The 21553-nt window shown below is 46.4% G+C and overlaps 1 protein-coding gene across 1 annotated transcript in view; it reads left to right on the forward strand.

The window, feature by feature from the left end:
• NMUR1 (neuromedin U receptor 1) overlaps positions 1 to 10512 on the forward strand; it is a 31151-nt gene extending 20639 nt beyond the window's left edge. Inside the window, exons 2-3 of the mRNA XM_083739752.1 lie at positions 1911 to 2820; positions 7700 to 10512. Of these exons, the coding sequence (XP_083595878.1) occupies positions 1911 to 2820; positions 7700 to 8100 (1311 nt within the window). The 3' untranslated portion in view covers positions 8101 to 10512. The remainder of the gene's footprint in view (positions 1 to 1910; positions 2821 to 7699) is intronic.
• Positions 10513 to 21553: the final 11041 nt, after the last annotated feature.

A 21553-nucleotide genomic window follows, 5' to 3' on the forward strand; every position in this document is an offset into this window, starting at 1 on the left:
AGATTCCGCCCGATAATACACAATCCTACCACAGACACAGCAGCTATGCTTCGCATTTGTCAGTCTGTAGGTACAGCCATCCACAAGGCCCATCTGCTGGCAGCAGCGCAAAATAAAAACCAGCCTGTAGCCACCGATACAACGTTTCCAGCGTGGCAAACCAAGATCATTGATACCTCAGTGTGGATAGAACAGTGGCCTCCACCAAAAGAAAAATCCGCAGCAATGGCACCATCACGTTTCTGAACAGCTTATTTCTGAACAATTGACTTTTGGCCACATTGAACTGTCTTCATCCCACTGGCTCCAGCAGACAGGAACGGTTTGCTTTTACATTGCCAGTTTATAACAATTTGCAGCCCACCCAGCGATATCAGTGGGTTGTCCTGCCTCACAGCATGCGGAACTCCCCTACACTTTGTCAACATTTTGTGGATGAAGCATCGAAACCTTTCCGCATGCGCCACCTAAAGGTGCTACACACGAACTGCATCTGGCAGTGTTTGCCTTCCTCATCATTTGCCTTGCCATCCTTTCCTGCACCATTATACAAGGAAGAGAAGCAGACGACCCAGTCCAGTTGAAACCACCATATTTCACCTTATCAGCTGGCAAGCCGCAGTCATCAGAATCCTACTCTGGCTGGCAGCATCCACGGCTCAGCCACTCTCGAACTATAAGAACAGCTTTGTTGAATAAGACTTTTAGGGGAGAAAATTATCATAAGATATGGAGGAATAATATTTTTGTGCAAGATATGATTAAGTTTACTAGTTTATTGCATGCTTCTAAATGTTGGTTATGTATGCACATGCCCCCTTTTGCCAGCCATTCAGGCATAATGCTTCATGGTGTGCCTGTCAATGGATCTTTTCGATTTACAAATATTATATCCCCTAAGCAAACTTTTTGGCCTCCAGTACAATTGACCCCCCATGAGCCTGCCTCCATTTGTTTTCAAATTAGAGAGGGGAAAGAATCATGGGGCATATATCCAAACTGTCAATATACATTGAAATTCATGTTTAATAACTCTTGTTCTCTTACAGGAACATACAGTGACCAATCTCAGTGCTGTAGAAGCAACACCAGTGCATGGCTAAAAAACTAGCAAAGGAAGCCTACCATGCAGCTTGGAATCAGAATTCTTATATTCTTGGCTTCCGGATGGAAGTTGGCTTCGACATTTATTAATTTTAGTGATCATTATAGTAGTTATTTGCATTATTTTGTGTTGATGTATTCAATGTATTCCTTCTTTAATCTCTATATGTACTGCATGGTTCTCCAGTCCGCGGCCCGCTTCCGGTTTCACAAGAGTCGCTTATCGCGCTCGTTATAATCGTGTTGGAACGGACATTTATGACTCTGATTAATAAAATAAAGAGGGCATGTGGGAGTCATACAGCTAAGGCAGAGGCTTGTAAATACTGCAGGGGCCCCCTGACATTCCTCTGGGCAATGATTACCTTATACGGAGAGGGGAGTGTCAAGCCTTGACCGGATGAGGTAACAGGAGACTTTGAAAAAACGGCCATGCGGCTGGGAGAACAAAGGAGATAATAAAAAGCTGCCGGAGGAGAAAGGCTGAAAGGACCAGCTCTCCAGCATTATGAAAATACTCGCTGCCTCATTGTGTCTTTTTTCTATGCTATGCTAAGCACCAATTGACTGGCTGGTTCCAACACCTACCCTCCAGAGCAGGAGAAAACAAGCATGCTCCATCTTCCCTGTGATAGCCCTTGAGATATTTGAAGGGGGCTATCTTATTTCCTGTCAGTCTCCTCATTTGCAGGTTAAACATAGCCTCCTGACTCAACTGTTCCTCATAAGGAGGCAGGATCAGAATGGTCTGTGGTCTCATCCGGCAGCCAGGCTCTTCTTAACTCCTCTTCTCTCTCTTTTTCCAGCTCGGGGCCATGTATCCCTCTGTCAACTGCTCCCACTTGGAATTAAAGCTATCCATCCTGGAGCTGCTGGAGCAAGCAGCCTACAAGGACCTGTGCAATGACAGCAGTCGAGAAGAGCCTTACTTTGACCCCGAAGACCTGAACATGACCATAGAGGAGCTCCGCCTGAAGTACTTGGGGCCTCGCCGGTCGGGGTTCTTCGTCCCCATCTGCACCACGTACCTCCTGATTTTTTTGGTGGGCGCCGTGGGCAACGCCCTAACCTGCCTGGTCATCATCCAGCACCGATTCATGAGGACGCCCACCAACTATTACCTCTTCAGCCTGGCCGTCTCGGACCTGCTGGTCCTCCTTCTGGGCATGCCGCTGGAGATCTACGAGATGTGGAGCAACTACCCGTTCCTTCTGGGCGCAGGCGGCTGCTGCTTCAAGACGCTGCTCTTCGAGGCCGTCTGCTTCGCCTCCATCCTCAACGTGACGGCCCTCAGCGTGGAGCGCTACATCGCCGTGGTGCACCCTCTCAAGGCCAAGTACGTGGTGACCAAGAACCACGCCAAGAGGGTCATCGTCACCGTCTGGGTCCTGTCCGTCATCTGCTCCATCCCCAACACCAGCTTGCACGGCATCCAGACCCTCCACGTCCCCGCCCGGGGGGTGGTCCCTGACTCGGCCACCTGCACCCTGGTCAAGTCCCGCTTGATGTACAACCTCATCATCCAGGTGACCACCATCATCTTCTTCTTCGTGCCCATGGGCGTCATCAGCATCTTGTACCTGCTCATCGGCCTGCAGCTCAGGAAGGAGAAGATGCTGGAGGCTCTAGAGGCCAAGTCGGCCAGCAACTGCGACTACCACAACATCCGCCTCCAGCAGAAGAAAGTCCGCAGGAGGCAGGTGACCAACATGCTGTGTGAGTTGAGGGGCCCAGGAGCTGCGTGGCGTTTTGGGAAAAATATTGGGGGGGGGGTGTTACTTGCTTTCTTCTTATTCCCAGAACTAGGGCTACAGTCTTTGCCTTTGTGTTGCCCATTAATTTCTTTCGCCAGTGAATGGGGTGTCAGAAAAGGCATATACAGTGGTACCTTGGGTTACTTACGCTTCAGGTTACAGACCCCGCTAACCCAGAAATAGTGCTTCAGGTTAAGAACTTTGCTTCAGGATGAGAACAGAAATCATGCGGCGGCGGCGGCGGCGCGGCGGCAACAGGAGGCCCCATTAGCTAAAGTGGTGCTTCAGGTTAAGAACAGTTTCAGGTTAAGAACGGACCTAACCCGAGATACCACTGTATTATCTTTAGCTGTCATACTGCCAGGAGTTGGTTATGTGCCTTCTCTGTGCAGTGGTACCATGGTTCTCAAATAATAATAATAATAATAATAATAATAATAATAATATTTATACCGCGCCCTCCCCAGCCAAGACCAGGCTCAGGGCGGTTAACAACCAATAATAAAAACAAGCTGATGGAAATACAACTTTAAAAACAAGATTAAAATATACAGCCTAGGACCCTCGTACCTATGGGACTGCCTCTCCTGGTATGTCCCACAGAGGAACTTACGGTCTTGAAATAAGAACATCTTGGAGGTCCCGGGCCACAGAGAGGTTAGGCTGGCCTCAGCCAGAGCCAGGGCTTTTTCAGTACTGGCCCCGATCTGGTGGAACGCTCTGTCACAAGAGACTAGGGCCCTGCGGGACTTGACATCTATCCGCAGGGCCTTCAAAACAGAGCTGTTCCACCAGGCCTTTGGCCAGGGCACAGCCTGACTCCCTCCTTTGGTAATCTTCACAGACCTCTAGCCCAATGGTTGCCATCAATTTGATTTGAATTAATTTTATAATGAATGATTTTAGTATGTTGTACTATTTTATTGTTGTTAGCTTAAACCAATTAAAACATAAAAAAGCAGCCTTAATCTACACCACACTATACCAGTGTGGTGTAGTGGTTAAGAGTGGTGGACTCATAATCTGGTGAACCGGGTTCGCATCCCTGCTCCTCCACATGCAGCTGCTGGTCATAGCTGTCAATTTACAGATTTGAAAATAAGGGACCAGCAGCCTTGAAAATAAGGGACCAGCAGCCTTGAAAATAAGGGACCTGCAGCCTCACCTGTTCCAGGCACTCCAGTCTTCCTGTCCTCCTGCAGTCTGGTCAAACTCATGCTGGTAGCTTCGAGAACACTGCCCAACCAACTTTGTAACCAGAGGTTCAACTGAATAGAATCTGAATCACATGCACCACAAGGCCTATGCAGCCTCAACTTAAGATGGCTCCCCGGCCTGGCTTTGCACTGCAAAGTTTGCAGCAGCACATGCAACAAAATGGCATCCAGCATTCAAAAACCTCCTCAGCTTGCATTAACTAGCCACACACAAGGCATGCAAGCTCCACCCCCCAGTCGTTCTTAGACTTCTTATTGGGTGAGCAACACAGCCAAGCAACACAGTTGGAGCCTCCCTCCTCCCTGGCCGGCAGAGAGGAAGGGAGGGAGGGAGGGAGGGGAGCTGCTTCCTTTGAAATTTAAGGGACATCATTTAAGGGACATCCATCAATAAGGGACAGCAGCAGGACATGGCGCTGGAATAAGGGTCTGTCCCTTCAAATAAGGGAACTTGACAGCTATGCTGCTGGTCACACTTCTCTGAAGTCTCTCAGCCCCACTCACCTCACAGAGTGTTTGTTGTGGGGGAGGAAGGGAAAGGAGATTGTTAGCCGCTTTGAGACTCCTTAAGGGGAGTGAAAGGCGGGATATCAAATCCAAACTCTTCTTCTTCTTCTTCTTCTTCTTCTTCTTCTTCTTCTTCTTCTTCTTCTTCTTCTTCTTATCTGTTCCAGAATTCCGTTCCAAAACCAAAGCATTCCAAACCCAAGGTGCTTTTTCCCTTAGAAAGTAATGCAAAACAGATTAATCCGTCCCAGACTTTTAAAAACAACCCCTAAAACAGCCATTTAACATGGATTTTACTATCTAACGAGACTATTGATCCACAAAATGAAAGCAATAATCAATGTCCTGCACTATAAAATAAATAAGACAGTAGTGTAGATCATAAAAAAATAAAATTAATATTTTTTCTTACCTGCAGTGATGATAGTCATTGTTTGGATGGGGAGCTTTAACCCATTTCTGCAGTCACACAATCAATCAGTAGCCAAACTGGGTTCCACACAGTCAGGAAAACAAATTAACTGAAAAAGCCTCAAAAAGAAATAGCAAAACAAACGGCAAAAACAAAAGCGCCAAACGTAATCGAAAACCAAGTCTTGGCTTCTAATTGGTGCAGGCGCCCCAGAAACAATAGCCGACAGCCTCATCGGACGTTCAGCTTCCGAAAAATGTTCAAAAAATGAAACACTTATTTCCGGGTTTTCAGCATTTGAGAAGCAGGGCGTTTTGAGTACCAAGGTGTTTGAGAACTGGCACAACATTATGATGGAAGACTGGGAGAAGTTGTGGAAAAAAGGAATTAAATTTACAGCATGTAGTGTATTAAGAGAAAATTTGATGAAAATGATGTATAGATGGTACTTAACACCAGTGAAGCTAGCAAAAAATGTATCATACTCATGATAATAAATGCTGGAAATGTAAGGGGAGAAAAGGAAGCTTTTACCACATGTGGTGGACATGCCGCAAGGTAAAAGACTTCTGGGAAAGGATTTATAATGAACTGCAAAAAAGTGTTGAAAAACACATTTATTAAGGCGTTTGAGAACCAAGGTACCACTATATTTCAGCTAAAACATACCATTTGTAAATGTGTGCGCGCGCACAAACACATGCATGCGTGGTGCTGGAACTCAGCATGAATGCCACCCTTGTTCTCTTAAAGCAACAATGGCACCTACCTGAGAAGGTTCGGACAGTGCAGAGTTTCATGCTCTGGCATGGAGAGGGGCGGAGAGCAGGCGAGGGCGGGGCTGGAGCGCATCCCGGGGGCATGGCGCGCCACCCACAGGCGTCCAGTGGGAGGGCAGCCGCAATGCCACCCCACTGGGATCGCACTGCCGGGGACGGTGCGCTCCCCCCGCACTCCTCTTCCTCCGCCAGTGAGGTCGGAACTGAGTACCGGCTGAAAAAAAGCCTTGGGTCCATAGTTTAAATTAAACATTAATTTCATCATAGGCGAAACAGTGGGATTTGTGGGGAGGACGACATGGCAGGGGACTTTCTGTAGGAAAGCTGGCGAGAATCCAAGTCCTGGATTTAGGACAGAATACTTTCCTTCTTCCCCCACCTCACCTCACCTCCATTGCTTTTTTTTTGGGGGGGGGGAGAGAACTTTTCCTGTCCATTTCCCCCCGGTTGCTGATCAGTGTAGAGAATTCTCTGCCTCTCTCTGATTTTGTCATTAAATTTCCCCCTGTCACGCGATTCCAGCCCAATCCAAATGAATAAACAGATTCTAGTTTAAAATTATGTACGCCAGAATATTCCTCGGTGTAGGGAAGAAGGTTCTTCCATGTCCTCCTTAGCTAAATACACAGTAAAGGTATACCAATCTGCTGTAAATGTGCCCTTTCGATTCAAACCCCTCACAAGCTTTAATTTGTTAGGTTTTCTGCCACAGCTAACTGTCATGCTCTCTTACACCACGTTCCTTCCAGAACTTTCCAGTACTTTGCTACTACCACCAAAAGGCCTTTGGTTCCTAACCGCCATTTCCTTGATTTCCCACAGGCGAAGGCTCTCGATGGCTGTTAGCCATGATGGCGATGCTCCGCAGGGAAAGAGCGGTCTAATAGTAGTAGTAGTAGTAGTAATAATAATAATAATAATAATACCTAACAGTAAAATACAATAACCTATTAAACATTAAAAGCTTCCCTAAACAGGGCTGCCTTCAGATGTCTTCTGAAAGTTTGGTAGATATATTTCTCTTTGACATCTGGTGGGAGGGCATTCCACAGGGTGGGTGCCACTACCGAGAAGGCCCTCTGTATGGTTCCCTGTAACTTGACTTCTCACAGTGAGGGAACTGCCAAAAGGCCCTCGGAGCTGGACCTCAGTGTCCGGGCAGAACGATGGGGGTGGAGACACTCCTTCGGGTATACTGGACCGAGGCCGTTTAGGTCAACACCAACACTTTGAATTGTGCTCGGAAAAGTACTGGGAGCCAGTGAAGGTCTTTCAAGACTGGTGTTATGTGGTCTCAGCGGCCGCTCCCAGTCACCAGTCTAGCTGCCACATTCTGGATTAGTTGTAGTTTCCGGGTCACCTTCAAAGGTAGCCCCACGTAGAGTGCACTGCAGTAGTCCAAGTGGGAGATAACCAGAGCATGCACCACTCTGGCAAGGCAGTCCGCGGGCAGGGAGGGTCTCATCCTGCGTACCAGATGGAGCTGGTAGACAGCTGCCCTGGACACAGAATTGACCTGCGCCTCCATGGACAGCTGTGAGTCCAGAATGACTCCCAGGCTGCGCTCCTGATCCTTCAGGGACACAGTTACCCTGTTCAGGACCAGGGAGTCCCCCCACTCGCCTGCCCCCTGTCCCCCAAAAACAGTACTCCTGTCTTGTCAGGATTCAACCTCAATCTGTTTGCTGCCATCCATCCTCTAGCCACCTCCAGACACTCAAACAGGACCTTCACCGCCTTCACTGATTTGAAAGAGAGGTAGAGCTGGGTATCATCCACATACTGATGAACATGCAGCCCAAACCCCCTGATGATCTCTCCCAGCGGCTGCATGTAGATGTTGAAAAGCATGGGGGAGAGGTCTTGTGTTTGAATGCCGCCCCGACAGGTGTTCTCCTCTCTCACAATCTTCTCTCTGCCCCTCAGTCGCGCTGGTGGTCGTCTTTGGGATCTGCTGGGCTCCCTTCCACACCGACCGCCTGGTCTGGAGCTTCGTGACCCACTGGACCGACCGGATGCTGGGGATGTTCCAGTACGTGCACATCATCTCAGGCGTCTTCTTCTACCTGAGCTCGGCCGCCAATCCCATCCTCTACAACCTGATGTCCACCCGCTTCCGGGAGATGTTCAAGGACGTGATGTGCCGCCGGCGCTTCCAGAAGCTGGGCTCGCGCAAGTACTCGCCCAGCAGCACTCGCGTCACCATGCGCAGCACTGTCTCCGAGCACGTCGCAGGAGGCGACGGGCAGCCGCTGTCCGACCTGGAGGACTACGAGGCCGACCCGGAGAGGGACGAGGCGGAGGAGTGCGAGGGCCCTTTCCTCTGAGGAGGAAGCCGCGAGTCCAGCCGCACATGTCTTAGGAGGACGGAGCTTTCCGCTTGGGCCGGGAGGCACCGCCGGGGCTTGGCGGTACTGTGTAAAATAATGCATTGGGATGGGGGCCTGATCCTGCCTGGCCCCATGTCCATTCCCAGCTACTTCGCCCTCAGGAATTCAACCGTGTTACGATCAGAGGGCTTTCTTTTGTAAGGGGCTGCACATGAATGTCTTTCTCGGCCCCTCGTTGTAAAACCGTCACCGTCACAAAGGGTGTGTGGATGTGAGTGCGAAGGGGAACCTCGTTTCCGGGTTCCCTAATTCGGCTTGCACTTTTCAAAATGGCCGCTTCTGACTCTGCCTTCAAAATGGCGGCCGCGAAGAGGCGCATGGCGGGAGGTTCTAGAAAGTTCCGTGGGATTTCCACATCCTTTCCCCTTTCCGATTTCGGTTTCAATCTAAAAGAGATTAGGGGAGGGGAGTTTGCCCTTGGTGGTCCCTGTTTTTCTAACTGTAGTGGCCCCGCGGCTGCCATGTGCTTGGTTTGAACCTATTTATTTATTTATTTTGTTGCAGTGATATTCCCACCTTTTTCTCCAAAGGCAGTGTTAAGTTGTGGGTGAACACCGCAATTCTTCAACAGCTCTTGTTTATTCACATGCCAGAACTGAACTGAACTGAACTGAAGGGTTCAGCCAGCCTGCTTATATAGAGCTCCACTACAACGCAACTGTAACCACTTTCTGTAACTATCCAATCACTGAACGTCACTTTCAATCCCCTATTTGCATATGTGGACCTGAGTGAAAACTGTCTACAGTATCCTCTTGCTGGCCCAGGGTGAGAACCTCAGTACATAACAGGCAGCATGCATGATTCTCCTCCTTCCCTCCTGGTTTATCTCCTGCACAACACCCCTGCGAGGTAGGCCAGTCTGAGGGGTGGTGAGGAAAGACGATACTGGACGCTGTATCCGTCCTTCATCCCTTTCAGAAGATCACCCAGTGAGCTTCACGGAGGAGTAGGAACTTGAACCCTCGTCTCCAAATTCATACGCGTGCGTGTTGGCATGCTGTTGCTCTACATCTGCATAACTGTACGTTTATTTCTTTATTTTTCTAGGCTTCGGCACCCTGCCTTTCCCTCACGATGTTTCACGTGGCTTAACCCAAAAGAAAGTATTTTTCAGTTTTTTAAAAAAGTAAGCATAACTCGGGTTTGCCATACGTCTGGAGTTTCCCAGACACAGCCAGCAATTGGCCGTCGGAAACAGAGTCCGGGCGGAAATCGCTTTAAACCTCTGGGGAAATCCAAATGTATGGCAAGCCGTGTCGGCACTGTCGTTGTTGGCGATTTCCCTTAAAAACAGCTCAAAAACTGTGTGTGTTCTTTCGAGATTTTGCAAGAAGCAAAAAAACTCAGCAACTTTGGACAAAACTAAAAAAAATAAAAATAAAGCCCAACATTTGATTTTCACTTTTTGAAATATGGCAGATTACTCCAGAAGAGACCAGGCCCCAAGAAGGACCTGAATGCAACATATATCTTTTGTATTTTGTTATCAGCCAGGTTTTTTTTAATCATGATAGGCAAATGCGGAGCTAGGGGCATGACTGAGGTGGAAAAGATTGTGGGTGGGGGGGTTGCTTGGAGAAGATGGATATTGATAATTTTTTTCTCCCTGTCTCACCATACGAGAACTCAGGGGCAATGAATGTCGGACGATTGGGGGCAGGCAAAAGAAATTTGTTACACAGCGCAAAGTTTAACTGTGGAACTCCCTGCCACCGGGATGGAGCAATGGCCACCAAGTAGAATGAGGACTGGGACACATCCAGGATAAAGGCCGTCAGTGGCTACTAGCAGTTGGTAGGTCCTTGAATGCCAGGTTCTGGGGGTCATAGGTTGGAGTCTTCTGGTGCCACTGGTGGGCTTCTCAGAGCTATTTTGGCTGGCCACTGTGATCGTAAGAAGGCAAGAGATTTAGGGCGGTGCTAGAGGTTCCCCTGCAGGGCACTGAGCTGAGGGGGTGCAAAATCAAGAAGATCCATAATTAAATTTAAATTTAACATTTTTTATTTCTTTTTAAAAAATTCATTTTTATTCAATTTTCCACTTTAACAATCCAATCACAACACATTAAATATTCCAAATTATACATATACATATCAAGTAATCCGAATATTCTGCCAGATTATAAATAGGACTTCCCATGCTTCAAGTTTGGAGGGTTCTGATCATCTCATACTTCTACTGCTTTCCATAGTCACTTCCGATGGTTCCTCTAATTCTTTCTGTTGTTAACCTTCCTTCTTTCACGGCCTCTGAGCTGTTCCCGCAAGCGAGTTAAAACATTTTTTATTTCACTAGCCAAAGACCATGGCAACATCCAAAGAAGAAGGGAGAAAACAAAACAAAACAGCAGTCTTTACATATGCAGTAAAACCATGGTCAGATCCACCAAAATTCCTTCTTACACAGAATAAAAAGTAATTCTTGAATAAAATGCGCAAATTAGATTGAGTATATCCATTCAGGGGTGCCCACTTTTGGCCTCGCAGGGGATACCACGTTATGAAAGATTGCCAAAGTCCACCCCTGGTCAAGCCAAGGGCCCATGTTGTCCAGCATCCTGTTCTCACAGGGGCTGACCAGATGCAAGTAGGATTCGAACTCAAGAGCCCTCTCCCCTTCTGCAGTTTCCAGCAACTGGTATTCAGAAGGATTGCTGCCTCCGACTGGCTAGCATTCATCGGTAGCCCTCTCTGATAATTTGTGGTCGTCTAAGAGTCCAGCGGGTCATCTAAGAGTCCAGCAGGGACGTGGGTGGCGCTGTGGGTTAAACCACAGAGCCTAGGGCTTGCCGATCAGAAGGTCGGTGGTTCGAATCCCCGCGACGGGGTGAGCTCCCATTGCTCGGTCCCTGCTCCTGCCAACCTAGCAGTTCAAAAGCACATCAAAGTGCAAGTAGATAAATAGGTACCACTCCGGCGGGAAGGTAAACGGCGTTTCCATGCGCTGCTCTGGTTCGCCAGAAGCGGCTTAGTCATGCTGGCCAATAAAGTGAGATGAGCGCCGCAGCCCCAGAGTCAGCCACGACCTAATGGTCAGGGGTCCCTTTACCTTTACCTTTTAAGAGTCCAGCTGCTGGAAAACCAGGCTTTATTTCTGCCAATTGAATCTGAACCTTACTTTCTTGTGGATAAAACCCTACAGCTGTTTCTCTTTTGTTTGGAAGAAACAGAGTTGGATACAAAGCGATTTCAGGATCAAGCGATTCCGTAAATATTAAAGAGCGTTCTCTAAAGCCAGTTGGGTCATTCACAGAAATCTTATTTTTCCCTTCAGGCAAATATTTATTTCAAAACGTGTGTTTGGCATTTATCTTTATAACTGCGTTGAGAAGACTTGACTGGCAAGACTGCAGGCCACAAAATTTTTATTGCTGCCTCTTTTCTTTGTCAAAAAATGAGAAATAAATAGATTTGCTGCAATACTTATTACCCTGCCAGCAGGGAATGTTCTGGTTTCATCTAAATACGTAAAAAGAACAGCAGCATTTCTGCCCATCATTCTACATCTAAGTGAAAGAGGTCTCTGGGGGTATTACTTATTCCTGATTCTTTATTACTGTTGAGAATAGATATTTAAAACTTTTTTTTCCTTCTTAAAAACCCTAAAACTAACAGCATTTGTAAGTGGGAATATAGTTTTGAAAGCAAAGAAAGAACAAAGGACAATGACCAAGGAGGGGATCAGCCCACAAAAATATATATCTGTTTTATCCAGAAGCATGTTTGAGACTGGATTTACATGTACAGCAGAATTAAGTGGAAATGGGGCAAAATGATCCCATATAAGAGTGGCAAATTCAGGTTATTTGGGAGGTTGGGCATAACAAGCCAACTTTCCCAAAAGATCAGACTCTTTGCAACAAGGAAAGCTAGAGGAAAATGCACTGGAAAGTGTGGAACATCACTCACTTTGACACGACTGCAGGAGGTTGGACTAGATGACCCTGGGGGTCCCTTCCAATGGTAGGTTGATTCTATGACGACATCTAACCTCCATGTAAGTACTTCTGTCTGTCGCCTGCAGGCCAGTCTTGGTTCCTCGTGGGGTTCAAACTGGCCTGTGAGGCCATTTCCCCAAAATGACACCAGCCCCTCCATCAGCTGATGTCACTGTGTGATGTCATACGTGGGTGGATGATGTCACTGGGTGATGTCAAAAGAGGGTGGAGGAGCGATTGTGACTTTTACCTTTGTCCAGTAAAAGCCGGGCATCTCTGCTTACAGCCATCTCTGTTGTGAAATTCTGCTCAGTATGATCCAGAGCATAGTTAGCAGAGTAAAAGCTTAAAACACGTTGCAGGATTTCCAAAAAATAGACCAGAGGCAATTGATACTTCATCCAGCAGAGCTTTGCTGCTTTTGAAGGCAAATGAGCATGTTGTTGTTGTTTAGTCGTTTAGTCATGTCTGCCTCTTCGTGACCCCCTGGACCAGAGCACGCCAGGCACTCCTGTCTTCCACTGCCTCCCGCAGTTTGGTCAAACTCATGTTGGTAGCTTCAAGAACACTGTCCCACCATCTCGTCCTCTGCCGTCCCCTTCTCCTTGTGCCCTCCATCTTTCCCAACATCAGGGTCTTTTCCAGGGAGTCTTTTCTTCTCATGAGGTGGCCAAAGTCTTGGAGCCTCAGCTTCAGGATCTGTCCTTCCAGTGAGCACTCAGGGCTGATTTCCTTCAGAATGGATCAGTTTGATCTTCTTGCAGTCCATGAGACTCTCAAGAGTCTCCTCCAGCACCAGAATTCAAAAGCATCAATTCTTTGGCAATCAGCCTTCATTATGGTCCAGCTCTCACTTCCATACATCACTACTGGGAAAACCATAATGGTCACAAATCCAGTGCTATCAGGATTGGCCCTGTCCATAAGAAATCCAGTTGCAGCAGACGTAGCTTAAACTTACAATAACTTATAATAAGATTAAACCTTAACGCTAAGCATACTATGTACAGAACACCACACCAGAAGGAAGTGAAAATCCAGGCTCCTTCTGACCTTTTATAGTCAGCATGACCTTGACAGAAGAGATAACATAACCATTTTAAGCCAGATGTACGCAGCTTCTCTGAAGGAATAACTCCTTCGGAGCTCCTGCTTGTTTCACACAGAGAAGCTTCCAGAAACCTCTTGAATTAATAAGAATAGAAAAGATCTCTACACATCAGATCAATACTTTCTGAAATGCAAACTTGACCATCTCATCCTAGAACCATGGAATTGCAGGCTGTCCAACATTCCCCCAATGAAAATAGGGACATTCTATTCTCCGTCAGTATCCCTGCTTGAGCATTTCCTCCTGGTCAAGTACAAAGTTATTAGAGGAAACACGCAAAACTGCAGTATTTTAAGCACAGAAATCTTTTATGAATTGCATTTAGAGAAGCTGGGGGAGGGGGGGAGAAAACCCCAAATCAATAAATACAACTAACTTGCAGCAATACTGATTATTAGCCCAATTATTCTGATTATTATTCAGAAATAGACTGGAAAGAGAAGCTGCTGAATTGCAACTTATTACCAAACTTAAAACCATGGAGAGCCCTGGTCTGAACAAAGACATTGGATTCTTATCTCATTATACATGACAAAGCCATTTTTCACCTTCTCACCCCTTGCTTTTTCCTGTAAGACCTATTGCAGTCGTTAAGAGTCGTCAACAGGCTCATCATAGCTATCTGCCAATCACCCATTCCCACCACCCTTCGGAGTAATACCCCTCCCCACCTTCTCACTATATAGAAGGGTCTGGTGACTTCTGTTTCAGTGTATCTGAAGAAGTGTGCATGCACACGAAAGCTCATACCTAGAACTAACTTAGTTGGTCTTTAAGGTGCTACTGGAAGGAATTTTTTTTGTTTTGACTATTAGCCATGAGTTATTTTTATGTTTCTACCTTTACAAGTTTTAATGTTGGAAGCCACCGAGAGTGGCTGGGGAAACCCAGCCAGATGGTTGGGGTAGAAATAATAATAATAATAATAATAATAATAATAATAATAATAATAATTACAAGCCAGTCTGCCAAACCCCTTTGCATACAGATGCAAACAGAACCCAGCAGGGACTAGGCATGGCTAGGGATATTGTCACTTTAAAGGGCTCTTAAAGAAACACCCACACACCCTGTGCCAGACTTTGTTCCATGGTAACTAATGGCCAATGCCTTCTGTGTTGCCCATATTTTATAGACAGTCCCTTAGCCCCTGCCCCTTGGTGAACTGTGAACCATTCGCAGAAAACACCATATGCAGATGTCTTTGTTGGAGCAACTGAAGGGATGCTCAGAGTTACGTGGGCAGAAGAGCTACCGTATTTTTCGCTCTATAGGACGCACTTTTTCCCCTCCAAAAATTAAGGGGAAATGTGTGTGCGTCCTATGGAGTGAATGCAGGCTCCTTGGCTTCAGCAGTAGCAATGCGAAGCCTCCGAAGCGCAGAGGGAGCGTTCCCTTCATGCTCCGGAGCTTTCGCTGAAGCCTTCGGAGCACAGCGCGAGTTCCCACTGCGCTCTGCAGGCTCTGGGTTCCTTTTGCTGAAGCCGGGAGAGCAAGACTCTCCTGGCTTCAGCAGAGAGAGAGAGCTCTAAAACAAGATGTGTCCTACGGTTGGGTGCATCCTATAGAGCGAAAAATGCAGTATATTAGAAGAGGTACTTAGGAGGTAGCAGACACCCTGAATTCATCACTTTAATAGCTCATAGATTGCTCATCCGCACACCGTGGCAAATGGCTTTTGGACAGTGTGTTTTGAAAATGCCACTGAAATGTCAAGGCCCATTACTGTAACAGCCATGTGGCAATTGGCTTTGAACAGAGAAGAAATGCTCTCCAGAGGTAAACAGTTCTTATTTCCCCAGGAAAATGAACAAGACACCTTTCCAAAACGCTCCCGAAATACCATGGGGGGAACTGATCCCCAGTCACTTATTTCCTACTCCCTCATCAAGAAACACTCGCTGTGTAAATAGAGGCAGAGAAGGAAAACAGAACTGCTGCAGTCGCTCTCCGTCAGGAATAGCTGGTGTTGTGTCCTCTGCGTGGACTACAATTCCCATCACCCAGTGTCAGTTTCCAATCTACGCTAGTTTGTACCATGCCAATGAGCCCATGCTAAGTACAGTATGTCCTTTAATCAGGGGTTAAATTTGCTCAGCAGTGACCCTGGGCTCAAATTCGGTTTGCACGATTACAGTTGATTGGGAGGCATTGAATAATAATAATAATAATAATAATAATAATAATAATAATAATTTATTATTTTTACCCCGCCCATCTGGTTGGGTTTCCCCAGCCACTCTGGGTGGCTTCCAACAAAATATTAAAATACAATAGTCTTAAAATACAATAGATCCGCTTCTCCAAAAAAAATTAATGTGTAATGTTTTGTTATTTTTTAATATATGTTGGAAGCTGCCAATCAGATGGGTGGGATACAAATAATAAAATTAAAATTATTATGCTTTTTAGGATAAAGAGAGCGGCAGGAAAACACCTGGAAAGTGTGGAATAAGACTTGCTTTGATGCATGCTCATCTTAACAAATGAGGATTAAATGAGCAACAAACAGGTTGCCTGGAAGCAGCATGAGACAAATCAGTTTGTTTATTGATGTTCAAAGCTTAGTGGCATTGTGAAATTTGAGGAGAACAAAGCAATGGCATAAATGAATAAAGGGAGTTGCATTTGTTTAATAATGGCATGAACTAACAGTTGCATTGGCAAAGCTATAGATAAGTTACGTCATTAAAAGAGCCTCCTACTAACTCCCTCTAACCCATTTATCTACAAAACAGAAATTCTAAAGTTTTGGTTCAGCTTTAAAGGCCGCATTCATACCATGCAAATCCTGTCTCTCAGGATTGCCCACCCTAAAACACACATCCCTCTAGAGCTTTTTCAGGATCACCCAACCATTTTGTCGGCATCTGTCTGTCTCAAGAGACAATAAAAGACGTGTCTGTGTGTGTGGATTGTGGCTATTTGAATTGTTATTGTACACATATAACTTCATTAGCAGGATTAACTTAAACCAAACAGTTAAAATTAACGTGAGAAGATAACTAGGGATAAATTATTAATTGGAGTAATGAAGGAGATGCGGTGTTACAAATTTTAAAAATGTAAGAAACCACAAAAGGAACGTGGGGAAGTCAAAATACTTATTTTTGTTGGGAAATACAGGCTTGTACTAGTGTCAAAGTATCTCGGAAAAAATGAGAAATAAAATTTATAGATGTATACCGTATTTTTCCGTGTATAAAACGATATTTTTTCCTTAGAAATAATAGGCAAAAATTGTAAGTCGTCTTATGCACAGATAGAAGAGAGGGGACAGGCGATTGGTGGCAGCAGCCGGCGGCAATTGGGCGTGTGATTTGTAGTGAGCGTGCTGACGACTGCTGGCCTTGGCAATTCATGCGATTTGTGGGCAGGCTGTAGAGCGATTAGCAGCGGTGACCCCCCTGCCCAAAAGCTCTGAAACTCTGGGCAATATCTCCCCCCCCAAAAAAAATAGCTCAACAACTCTGGGCAATCCCTCCCATTTTTTGTTGCGGTCCCAAAAAATAGGGGTCGTCTTGTACACGGAAAAATACGGTATATATAAGGGACAATGGAGTGTGCCTCCGGTGGTGAACTACTGGAGAATCGCAGCCCCTGCCGAGGCTGCAGAAACCAGTACATTCCGGGATCAAATCAGAAACCGGGATGGCTTTTGTAATTCCAGGACTGTTGCTGAAAAATCGGGATACTTGGAGGGTATGCAATTTTACGATTCTATGAAATAAGACGATGAAAAATGCAAGTCTCCTGCCTCTGCCACCCCAAATTAAAAAACGTTTCTGTCTGAATTGGTGGCTTTGCTGCCGGCACAGCCACCATCAGATCAATAATGGGCAGAGGGCACAATGAGCCCCACCGTCCCTTGGCAGGGGGAAAGGGCAGCAGCAGGAAATTAGTCTCCTTATCTGGACTCAAATGCTACCAACTTATCAGCTTTAATGAGCTGGTTGCATCGAAAGCACAACCACTGCGCAGGATTTCAGGAGAAACAAATAGTGAGGAGGGCCCTTCAGTCTCCTTGAGTCTTCCTTCAGAAACATACTGGGAATAATATTTTTTTTAAAAAAAATAGAGAGAAAAAACAAACGCAGCTGCATTTCAATAATTCGGAAAGTGCCGCCGGTGTCTTCATTTTCATAAAGATCACGTTGAGCTGGAAATTTCATCCCGAGTTCTCAGTAACCGACAAGGGAAATAATCCAGGGACCAACTTGGCGCGTTGTCCTCACTAATAGCCCCTAGTTACGCAGAGAGACAAGCGTGTGTCTTCCGCTGTTCTGTAATTGCTTTGTGCAAGATGAGAATTGGATGTCGGATGAAGATATCGGGACTTCTCAGCTTCTGTTTTGAAAAGTGTGGGTGCCAAGGGAAGCAAGTTACTAGACCCTAAGACTCTGAAAATGTGCCTGACGGAATGTGGGCAATGCCCAGTAAAATCTCACTAGCAGGGGGCAGGGAAACTGCTGGCGAGACTTTTCAGAGGTGGGGGTAAAAGCAGGGCCTTCAGTTCAGCATCTATTTAGGTATAAGCAGTGCTTTTTTCTGGAAAAAAACGTTTAGGGGTACTCTCATTTTCCTACTCATATTGAAATGCTGCCCCTCAATGAGGCCAGACTTAGATTAACAAAATGTTTAGGGGTATGCGTTCCCCTGCGTCCCCCCCAGAAAAAAACAACACTGGGTATAAGATTCAAAAGCAGTTTTGTACCCGCTGCCTTGCGGGACATCTTTGGGAGAATAAAAGACGAAGGAGCAAACCCTACACAAATCTGGAGTGGAGTTCCTAAAAGGGCTTTATCATTTACATTCTTAATCTGAGGAGTAAAACACAACAGTGGGGTTAATTTTTGGTCTGGTTGTGGCAATTGTCCTATCATTTGATTATTCAAAAAAACTTTCCCCCCAAAAGGGAATAGTTTTGGTGCAAAACCACCACATGCGTACCAGAGAGTCAGGTAAATTGCATTCATGCCAGCAAAGGTTGGAAGTGTTGTGATTAATTCTATATAATCTGGCAGGGCAATGTGCTATTTGAAAAGCATTTTCTAGAGTTCTAACTGAGATGGAGCCTAAAGGTAGTTTTTATTCCAAATTTGTTCCTTCTTCTGCAAAATATTTCCCCCATTTTAGTCTTAATGAAGTGAGAGGAAGGGCAGCCAACTGTGAGGATTTTATATAGTTGGGAGATGATTCCCTTTCCTCAAAGCAATAAAACAATAAATGTAACAGTAAAAAACAGTAAGAACAACTCTTTAAAACATTCAAGATAAAATCAGCAATTAACTAACAACAGATTGAAACATACATCAACATTTTACATGCCTGGGTGGGCTTCTCTAAACAAAAATGTTTTTAGCAGGTACCGAAAAGAGTACGGTGAAGCCCTGCTGTCAAGTGGCAAGGAGTTCCAGAGTTTAAGTGCTGCCACACTAAAAGATGTGATTTCTTACAAATGCAGAACAGGGATTGTGTGGCACCTGTAAGAGTGCCAGTTCCACTGATTGAAGCAGCCCAGTGGGTGTCTATGGGGTGAGGCGATCTCGCAGGCTTGCAATGTCTGAATGACAGCATCAAAGTCCCTTCTGGACTCTGTTCCATTTCATTACTGGGGAGGAGTATTTTGAGATAGCTCCAGAAATGATGGCTTGTCCGCTCCACAGCCGTGAGCCACAGAGAGCTAGGAGCTGCTTTTCAGCCTCATCTGCCCACCAGTGCTTTAACCAAGAAGTGAGGAAGTCATGAGAGCTGTGCTTGACATCCCAATTGTGGGTTAAACCACAGAGCCTAGGGCTTGCCGATCAGAAGGTTGGCAGTTTGAATCCCTGCGACGGGGTGAGCTCCCGTTGCTCGGTCCCTGCTCCTGCCCACCTAGCAGTTCAAAGGCACGTCAAAGTGCAAGTAGATAAATAGGTATCGCTCCAGCGGGAAGGTAAACAGCATTTCCGTGCGCTGCTCTGGTTCGCCAGAAGCGGCTTAGTCCTGCTGGCCACGTGACCCGGAAGCTGTACGCCAGCTCCCTCAGCCCATAAAGCGAGATGAGCGCCGCAACCCCAGAGTCAGTCACGACTGGACCTAATGGTCAGGGGTCCCTTTACCTTTACCTCCTTCTGCAGGGGCTCCCAAGAGGCCATTGCTGCTTGTTATCTCTAATCGCCCGGAGGAATGGCACAGGCTGCCCCTCATCTTATTAAGCTACTTTTCCAGATAAAGAGAGTTCAGCAAATTTATCCCCAGTGTGGAAGAGGCTGCTGTTCAGCAAGAGAGTTTACAGATGTTCACGCAGGGGCCCGAGGGCTCAGTCCAGCTTTTCCAGGGGTCAGCAACATTTTTCAGCAGTGGGCCAGTCCACCTTCCCTCAGACCTTGTGGGGGGGCTGGACTATATTTTTTTGCGGGGCGAATGAACAAATTCCTATGCCCCACAAATAACCCAGAGATGCAATTTGGATTAAAGAACACATTCTACTCATGTAAAAACACGCTGATTCCCAGACCGTCCGCGGACCGCATTTAGAATGTGATTGGGCTGGATCCGGCCCATGGGCCTTAGGTTGCCTACCGCTGAGCTTTGCTTTCTCCTTCATTATTCCCTTCTCTCCTTTGGTCTGCTTTGTTGTAAAAACCATCACAAGAATCTCATGCCGTTCCTGGTTCAAATGGAGTCACGGTGTGGTGGCACTGGCTGGCTGTTCATATTGCTGGGGGGGGGGGTTGCCCCAGAAGTATTTGTTAAACAGGGTTTGTATGCCAGTTAATTGTCAAAGTCTCTTAGCCAGGGGAGGGGAAACTCCAGCCCACAAACCAGATTTGGCTCTCCTGGTCTCCAAATTTCGCCCACGAGGCCATTTCAGCCAAGCCATGACCAGCTGCTCTTGCCACCCATCCCTAGACAACATGATCATCCTCTTTTTTGGGGACTTCAAACAGGCCACATTTTTTCACCCATTCGAGCTCATCCTCCCCTCAGCCTCAAAACACTGCGTCGGGTGGAAGGAGCAAAGCGAGAGTTTGTGTGAGTCCATGAGGAGGAGAGCAGAGAGGGAGAGTTATCGCAGGCAGAGGCGGGTGGGTCAGGGATGGTGACTCAGACGTCCAATTGACCATGTTATAGTTCATCTCGGTTTGCGCCAAATCAGTTAGCATTACAAAGCCCAGCTTTGCATGTAATACGCAAATTTTCCTTACATTTGTAAATCACAGTGCTTTGATTGTTTGCTTCATTGAATAAACCACTGCAAGCCGTGTGTGTTTTGAAGTCGTTTCTGCACCAGGTAAAGGAATGTTTAGCCCCCAAATTACCCCCTGACCTGTCCTTTATTTTGCCTTACCAAAGGTGGCGACTCTACCTGCCGTACACCTGATGCCATGCATAACTGGCAGTGCTTGCAGAGCCTTCTGGGCAGTGCTTCTCAAGTGCCCAACTGCCACCTGAATATTGAGTGCTTGGAAAATGCAGTTGAAGGAGCTTTGCAGGCCCAGTGCTTGGCGCTTGGGGGAGCGTCGCTCACAGGGATTGCAAAGCACATTCCACAGCCTGAAAATCAGCTGTGATTTCTAGAATTCCCTGGGGAAAGGGATGGACTGCTAAACCGCTTCGGCAATTGTAGTTCTGTGTGGGGAACAGAGATCTCCTATCAACTCTCAGCACCTCCTTAACAAACGACAGCTCCGAGAATTATTTGGGGGAAGTTGTGACTGCTTAAAGTGGTATCATGGTGCCCGAAGCCAGGTTGGTGCCCAATGTATTGCTCTGCTTTCCTTTGGACCACGCTGGCAAGGCTGGGGGGGGGTCTTGTCTAGGCAGCCCAAGACCTCCATACACGCAGCCCAGGCTTGCGCCCCAAAGAGATCACTTCAGTGCTAATAATAATAGTAATAATAATAATAATATATTTTTTTTTTACTTATACCCCGCCCTTCCCGGTTCAGAAAACCGGGCTCAGGGCGGCTAACGACAAATTTAAAACACTTAACTGATGCAACAAAAAACAGCATAAAATATAGTATAAAATGTGAATAACAATAAATTCAGAATTCAAAAATCAATTTAGGGGGAAATCCATCCAATAAACATTAGAGGATCACCAGGGCTAGCTGGCTAAATTAGTCCTATTTGGGCCAGTGAGGAGACCAGGAGAGAATTAGTTGTGGGGTCCCAGAGCTGGTAATCCTCATAAAAAGAAGGAGGAGAAGGAGGGAAGGAAGGGGAATACAAGATCAGGCTAAGTTCAAATTGAAAGCCAGGTGGAATAGCTCTGTCTTACAGGCCATGTGGAAGGAAGTTAAATCCTGCAGGGCCCTGGTCTCATGGGACAGAGCATTCCACCAGGTCGG

This window comes from Podarcis gaigeae (assembly GCF_964106915.1).
Source record: "Podarcis gaigeae genome assembly, chromosome: 5".
NCBI classification, from domain to species: Eukaryota; Metazoa; Chordata; class Lepidosauria; order Squamata; family Lacertidae; genus Podarcis; species Podarcis gaigeae.